This window comes from Gigantopelta aegis, unplaced genomic scaffold, assembly GCF_016097555.1.
Source record: "Gigantopelta aegis isolate Gae_Host unplaced genomic scaffold, Gae_host_genome ctg3473_pilon_pilon:::debris, whole genome shotgun sequence".
Lineage (NCBI taxonomy): Eukaryota > Metazoa > Mollusca > Gastropoda > Neomphalida > Peltospiridae > Gigantopelta > Gigantopelta aegis.
The window spans coordinates 1-8,043 of NW_024533360.1; the positions used below are offsets into that span (position 1 = coordinate 1).

The 8,043-nt window shown below is 35.2% G+C and overlaps 1 protein-coding gene across 1 annotated transcript; it reads left to right on the forward strand.

Annotated features, from left to right (window-relative positions):
- Positions 1–2,953: 2,953 nt before the first annotated feature.
- On the forward strand, positions 2,954–7,482 carry LOC121392180 (RING finger protein nhl-1-like). Its single transcript, XM_041523524.1, has 6 exons — positions 2,954–3,060; positions 4,158–4,451; positions 4,872–4,879; positions 5,927–6,055; positions 6,771–6,923; positions 7,292–7,482. Exons 1-6 carry the CDS (start codon positions 2,954–2,956, stop codon positions 7,480–7,482), a joined length of 882 nt encoding a protein of 293 aa, XP_041379458.1.
- Positions 7,483–8,043: the final 561 nt, after the last annotated feature.

Sequence of the window (8,043 nt, forward strand, 5' to 3'; positions counted from 1 at the left end):
TTTAAGATCTTTTGTGAGACATGTAAGAGCTCATCTTGTACCACTGTACAATACGAGTTCAAGAGACACAGAGCAGAATTAGTCCTCTGCGTCTATACCAAACATTGCCAAAAAATTGGAAGCACTTTCTGAAATCAGTTAGTGACAAGGTCGCGCTGTTTGCTGTATGATGTCCTAACATTTTCACAGACCGAGAGAATGGAATCACAAGAGCAAGGAGAATCATCATCAAGAGGAGATCACACCATGGTAGAAGAAATGATTGCTATTCTTCAGCAGTCTGAGAGGAGAAACTGACTAATACGTGGACCATAATTATTGGCAAAAAACTATAAGTTTTTATCAGATCAGAAAAGTTCATCTGAGAAAAAAATTGAGTCAACTAAAAGAATGCCAGGAATTTGTAGAACAGAGTCTTGAGATATGTAATCCTCAACATGGATAACATCTACAAAACACATGATGAAATACATGAGTCATGTGACTAAACAGATTGACAGCGAAAAACATCAACCTAAAGAGAAAGCTGACCTTTACTTTAAGCACGACAGGAACATTGTCAATATAGTAATTATATTGGAGATGTCCTATGTCTCTCACCTACTGTTTTACAACAATGTAAAGTTAGTAATATTGATGATAGTCGCATTGATATAAATAACAACAATGTAACCATTTCCATTTCCTATCCAATTTTCTGATTCCAGTCTTCTTACTGTTCCTCTATCATCACTCGGTGTAGGTAGTACCAGTGGTACAACTACACCCATCACAGCTATAGTCACTACCACCATCCAACCTGGAGTGTATACAATACATTGTAGTCCTGTAGCACATACCATTCGAGTTAATGTCCAAGTCAATGATGTCCAAGTTGATAGTACCTCCTAGTGATCCCTTTTAATCCATATCGTGATAACATCATTCCAGTATGTATTATACCAGAACTTGACAGACCTTATGGAGTTGCTGTAACTGATGATGGACATATTATAGTTAGTGAGAATAACAGCAACTGTGTTACAGTATTGATAGCGATGGAAGAAAGTGAAGTCTTTTGGTCAGAAATAATAGGAGTCAAGTTTTCTCAACCTCGTGGTGTAGCCATTACACCAGACAATTTCATTCTTGTTACGATAATCACAAGATTCAGAAGATATCTATAGATGGGGCATACATTTCATCAGTGGGTAGACAAGGAAGTGGACCACTGGAATTTGACGTTCCTCGTGGCATTGCTTTTCTCTTACAACTGACAATATTTACGTCGTTGATAGTAATAACTGTCGCATACAAGTCTTAAATCCTGATCTAACGTTTTTGTTCATGTTTGGTACCAAAGGAACAACCAAGGGAAAGTTTGATAGGCCAGGTGATGTTACCATTGACAAGCAGGGGTACTCTATATAACCAATATTGGTAATCATCGTATCCAGTTGTACACTTCTGGGGGCAGTTTTTGTATCAATTTGGAGCTCTTGGTCCAATCCTGACGACTCATATGTCCAGTATGTATTATAACAGATAACAATGATCTAATGTTACATCACAGAGTCCACTTTGTATCCTGGACATGTCGGTAATAATCGTGTCTCTGTCCTTCACTACTGAAGGGCAGTTTGTACGCTCTTTTGGGGAACCTGGTTGTGAAGTGGATCAGTTAACAGTCCCATATGGAATAGCATTTGATAGAGAAGGATATTTGTATGTTTGTGATTTTTATAATAACAGACTAGTAGTATATTGAAATAATGTGATAACGTGTGTACTTTTATAAGATATTGTTATGTTAATATACTATGTATACTATATACTATGTAATGCTGTTTTGTGTTATAAAAATTTAAATTTAAATTTAATTTTTTTTATTTTAAAAATTTAAATTTACTTGATATTTAATGCTGACTCCACAAATTACACATTAAGTTGACAATAAGACACCTACGACATCAAACTGTAACAAACTAAAAAATAATTACAACAATTAAGTGATCTTGCTACACTTTCATTTTTTCTACAATACTAATTGTATATAATACAAATCAACACATTGACATGTCTTAGTGAATTTAGTACATATGGTCATAAAAAGGAGTGAATATCTCAATTTATTTTGGATTATCTTAATAAAAATTTAAAGATAAATTATTATTAGAGTATTTTTTTTTAAAAATATTGTATTGGATTGTGTATAAAGAAATCATTAACATTATTGTTACTATGAAAGACATCATAATATACTCTGATTTGATTTTTTGATTGATTTTTTGCTTACTATAGAGTTTGATTCCTGTGATTCTTATGATAGTATTCATGAAGTGAGTGGGCATTTTCTAAGAATTCTTTTAGACAATCTCTATATAAATTAATGTACATAATCTCCCACACTGTGTCTGCAAGACCAAAACTAACAAGTTATTCATTCCAACAATATCCATTTTTTTCCTCCTGTTACAATAGTATAGTAACACCATCATCATATTCAAATTAAAGGTCATCAGGCTGTTTTAAAGCAATACAAACAGCTTCCATGGTGGAAAAAACTGGATGTAGTATGGCTTCTTCAATGGCTCTCAAGAAACTAGAGGAACAGCTCACTTGTGCTATATTCTTGACCTCTATACCAATCCTAAGACCTTACCATGTCTCCATTATTTCTGTCAACAATGTCTGGAGGGTTTACCACTAGATCCTCAAGGAGATAACTACTTCATCTCTTGTCCCACTTGTCGTCATTGTACCCAGTTACCTCAGCCAACAGGAGCAGCTGACTTTCCTGTAGCTTTTCATATTAACAATCTTCAAGAGGTCCGAAATTTAATGATAAAAGTGTCAGGGCATCAACAGGTAACCTGTGATAACTGTACTACAACTAATGCCACAGGTACTGTAATGAATGTACCAAGTTTCTTTGGTCAAAATGTATTGAGTCGATCATGTTGGTGATCATAAGATGGCAAGCATTGATGAGGTAGTAACCTCTCCCTCTAAATTGCTCCCAGTGAAGCAGGAGATAAAGTGTTCTGAACACAACAAGTCTTTAGAGATCTTTTGTGGAACGTGTGAAGAACTCATATGTCATGACTGTATTGTACGCATTCATAGAGATCATGATTATGACTTAGTCTCTGACTGCTATCCAAAAATGTGGTCAAAAATTGGAAACAAGTCTTAAGTACATTAAAGAAAAGGTTGATGCTATTACTGATGTCCTAACTGCTCTCAAGACATAGAAAATGAGATCAAGAACAAGGAGAAGTTGTCAAAGAGGAGATACATGTCATGGTGGAAGAAATGATTGATGTCCTTCATCAATCTGAGAGACAACTGACTAGAGAGGTAGACACAGTCACTGGTAGTAAACTACAGGTTGTTATCAGATCAGAAGAAATCAGCTGAAACAAGATTGAGTCAACTAAAGGACTGCCAGGAATTTGTGGAACAAAGTCTTGAAATAGGCAGTCCACAACAAGTGGTGATATCAACAAAATTAATGACAGAGTGTATAAGTCATGTAGCTGAACAAGTTAACATGAAAGATTTAAAGTCAAGAGAAAAAGCTAATCTTCACTTTAAAAAAAGCAACAGCATATTTGATTCATTGCATCATATTGGAGATATCATATGTGTATCTCCTACTGTTCTACAACACTGTGAAAGTCAAAAAGATAGATCATCACACATCACTGTAAATAAAGAAACAGTATCGTTTCATTATCTATCCAATTTTCTGATTCCAGTCTTTCTTACTGTTCCTCTATCATCACTCAGTTGTAGTGTAGTACCAGTTGATACAGCTACACCCATCACAGCTACAGTCAGTACCACCACACATCCTGGAGTATATACAATACATTGTAGTCCTGTAACTCATGCTCATCATCAAGTTAATATTCAAGTTAATGATGTCCAAGTTGGTAGTACCTCACTAGTGATCCCTTTTAATCCTTACCTTAATAACATCACTCCAGTACATACTATATCTGAACTTAACAGACCCTATGGAGTTGGTGTGACTGATGATGGCCATATTATAGTAAGTGAGAGAGATGGTCATTGTGTCACAATGTTAGACAGAGATGGAAAGAAAGTGAAGTCTTTTGGTCTTAAGAAACTAGGAATTAAAAATGTAAAGTTCTTTTATCCTCGTGGTATAGCCATTACTCCAACAACTTCATTCTTGTTGCCGACAACCACAAGATCCAGAAAATATCTATGGATGGGAAATGCATTACATCAGTTGGTAAACAAGGTATGGACCACTGGAATTTGCATGTTCCTCGTGGTATCGCAATTTCTCTTATAACTGGACAGATTTATATTGCAGATGAAAGTAACCATCGTATACAAGTTTTAAATTCAGATTTGACTTTCTCTCATACATTCGGTTTGAAAGGATCAGCTGAGGGACAGTTAATTCTCCCAGCAGATGTTTCTATCGACAGACAAGGGTTAGTGTATGTAACTGATACTGATAATCATCGTATCCAGACATTCACACCCGAGGGACATTATAGAGCCCAATTTAGTATCAAAGGACAACATCATGGCCAGCCAGTAGGCATTACGATAGATGATAACAATTAATATATGTTACAGAAGCTATTTATGTTTTTGAAGACTCAGGTAATCATGGTATTTCTATCTTCACTAGTGATGGTCAGTTTGTACGATCTATGGAAGATATGGTAGCAGTGTTGGTCAGTTTAATGCTCCATTTGGATAACATTTGATAAAGAAGGATATTTGTATGTTTGTGATTGCTATAACAATAGACTAGCAGTGTATTAAATCAATAAATGAATGTTGTGTTATATAACCAAATATTATTTTTATAGTTATATGACTGTATGCTGTTCTCTGTCTGTTAGTGTCAGTGGTAATTTTAAACAATATTTTCTATAATAAAACTGAAGTAAGACTATACTCTATTTGATTTTTTTTGATTGATTTTTGGCTATACTGCTTACTATAGAGTTGGATTCCTCTCATTTTTGTGGTTCTTATAATAGTATTCATGAAGTGAGTGGGCATTTTCTATTAGACAATCTCTATATAAATTAATGTACATAATCTCCCACACTTCTGTCTGCAAGACCAAAACTAACAAGTTATTCATTACCAACAAATATCCATTTTTTCTCCTGTTATGATAGTATAGTACACACCATCATCCTATTCAAATTAAAGGTCATCAGGGCTGTTTTAAAGCAATACACACAGCTTCCATGGTGGAAAAAACAGGATGTAGTATCACTTCTTCAATGGCTCTCAAGAAACTAGAGGAACAGCTCACCTGTGCTATATGTCTTGACCTTTATACCAATCTAAGACCTTACCATGTCATCATTCATTCTGTCAACAATGTCTGGAGGGTTTACCACTAGATCCTGAAGGAGGTAACTACTTCATTACTTGTCCACTTGTCGTCATCGTACCCAGTTACCTCAGCCAACAGGAGCAGCTGACTTTCCTGTAGCTTTTTCATATTAACAATCTTCAAGAGGTCCGAAATTTAATGATAAAAGTGTCAGGGCATCAACAGTAACCTGTGATAACTGTACTACAACTAATGCCAAAGGTTACTGTAAAGAATGTGCCAAGTTTCTTTGTCAAAAATGCATTGATGTTGATCATCTTGGTGATCATAAGATGGCAAGCATTGATGGGTAGTAACCTCTGCCTCTAAATTGCTCCCAGTGAAGCAGGAGATAAAGTGTTCTGAACATAACAAGTCTTTAGAGATCTTTTGTGGAACATGTGAAGAACTCATTTGTCATGACTGTATTGTACGCATTCATAGAGATCATGATTATGACTTAGTCTCTGACTGCTATCCAAAATGTGGTCAAAAATTGGAAACAAGTCTTAAGTACATTAAAGAAAAAGGTTGATGCTATTACTGATGTCCTAACTGCTCTCACAGACAGTGAGAATGAGATCAGAGAGCAAGATGAAGTCATCAAGGAGGAGATATATGTTATGGTGGAAGAAATGATTGATGTCCTTCGTCAGTCTGAGAGACAGCTGACTAGAGAGGTAGACACAGTTACTGGTAGTAAACTACAGGTGTTATCAGAACAGAAGAAATCAGCTGAAAACAACTAAGTCAATTAAAAGATTGTCAGGAGTTTGTGGAACTGAAGTCTTCAAATAGGAAGTTCTCAAGAAGTGGTATCATCTACAAACAAATGATGGAGCGTATGAGTCATGTGACTGAACGGTTAACATTGAACAGTTCGATCCTAGAGAGAAAGTTAATCTCCACTTTAAGAGAGACAGCAACATTGTTGATACATTACATCATATTGGAGATATTGTGTTTCTTCTCACCTACTGTTTCTACAACAGTGTAAAGTCAAGAAGATTGATCGTCAACATGTTACAACTATAAAGAAGACAGTATCATTTCCATTATCTATCCAATTTTCTGATTCCAGTCTTCTTACTGTTCCTCTATCATCACTCAGTTGTAGTGTAGTACCAGTTGGTACAACTACACCCATCACAGCTACAGTCACTACCACCACACATCCTGGAGTATATACAGTATATTGTAGTCCTGTAACTAATGGTTGTCATCAAGTTAATGTCCAAGTTAACAACGTTCTCATTGACAGTACCTCAGTAGTGATCCCTTTTAGTCCTCTACCTTGATAACATCACTCCAATACGTATTATACCTGAACTTAACAGACCCTGGGGAGTTGCTGTAAATGACAGGCATATTGTAGTAAGTGAGAATGAGGGTAATTGTGTTACGGTACTAGATAAAGATGGCAAAAAGGGGAAGTCTTTTGGTCTTAGAAATGGATTTAGAAATGTCAAATTCTTTCATCCTCGTGGTGTAGCTATTACTCCAGACAACTTCATTCTTGTTGCTGATGAACACAAGATCCAGAAGATATCTATGGAAGGGAAAAGTATTGAATCAGTTGTAAACAAGGTAGTGGACCATTGGAATTTGATTGCCCTTGTGGTATTGCCATTTCTCCTATAACTGGACATTTTTATATTGCAGATCGTAATAACCATCGTATACAAGTCTTAAATCCTGATCTAACTTTCTCTTACACATTTGGTACCAAAGGATTAGCTGTGGGACAGTTCAATTACTCAGCACATGTTGCTATTGACAGACGAGGGTTATTATATGTGACTGACTTTTTGAATCATCGTGTTAGATATTTACTCCTGAGGGACAAGTTTTCCAGTTCATTTTTTATACTGGACAACAAAGATATCCAATAGGAATTGCAGGTAGATGATAACAATCTAGTGTATATTACAGAGTCTGTTACACTAGATCAAGAAGGCAATCATTGTGTTTCTATCTTCACTTCTGATGGTCAGTTTGTACGTGCTTTTGGAGCATATGGTAGCAGTGTGGGTCAGTTTAATCTTCCAAATGGAATAACATTTGACAGAGATGGATGTTGTTATGTTTGTGATATGTACAATAATAGACTAGTAGAATATTGAGATAATTATAATAGTTTTCATATACTTTATAAAGTTTGCAAATGTATCAATAACATTTTAGTAAATTGTAATTTTTATAAAAAATTGACTAACAATAGACTAATTGTGTTAGCCTCTACATCATCAATCTACATAGATACAAGTACATCACATGATCTTTATCTACAAGTTAGGTGACTGTCATGTGACTAAAAGAGAATAAACTTGTAAGAACTATATATTATTATATATGGTTGATTTCTGTTTTGTGTGTGTCCTGTTCAATGTATCCATTTAGTCATTGACATAAGGTAGAGTTTGAAGATCAGACAAGTCCACAAATTTAAATGTTCTAATGATAATAATTTGAGATTCGAAGACTCTGTCAAAATTATTACACTCCAATAACAAGATAAAATGTAATTGAATAATTTCCTACTCCATTAGTTTACTACAAAATTGTTTTCATAGCATATAGTACTAGTCCCACAAGACCAGGCCCTTTGCTTAGAGAGCAAGCAAAACGTCTACCCATAATGTGACTCTATATCCTTATATGGTTACAAAAGAGGTATTACTTGG

Bases quoted from the DNA above. Each gene is read 5' to 3' on its own strand.
- LOC121392180 (XM_041523524.1), top strand. From the start codon at position 2,954: ATGGCAAGCATTGATGAGGTAGTAACCTCTCCCTCTAAATTGCTCCCA. The intron at 3,061-4,157 runs GTGTGAAGAACT...CTCGTGGTATAG, and splicing joins TTAGAGATCTTTTGTGGAAC to CCATTACTCCAACAACTTCA. The intron at 6,924-7,291 runs GTATTGAATCAG...TGTATATTACAG, and splicing joins GATATCTATGGAAGGGAAAA to AGTCTGTTACACTAGATCAA.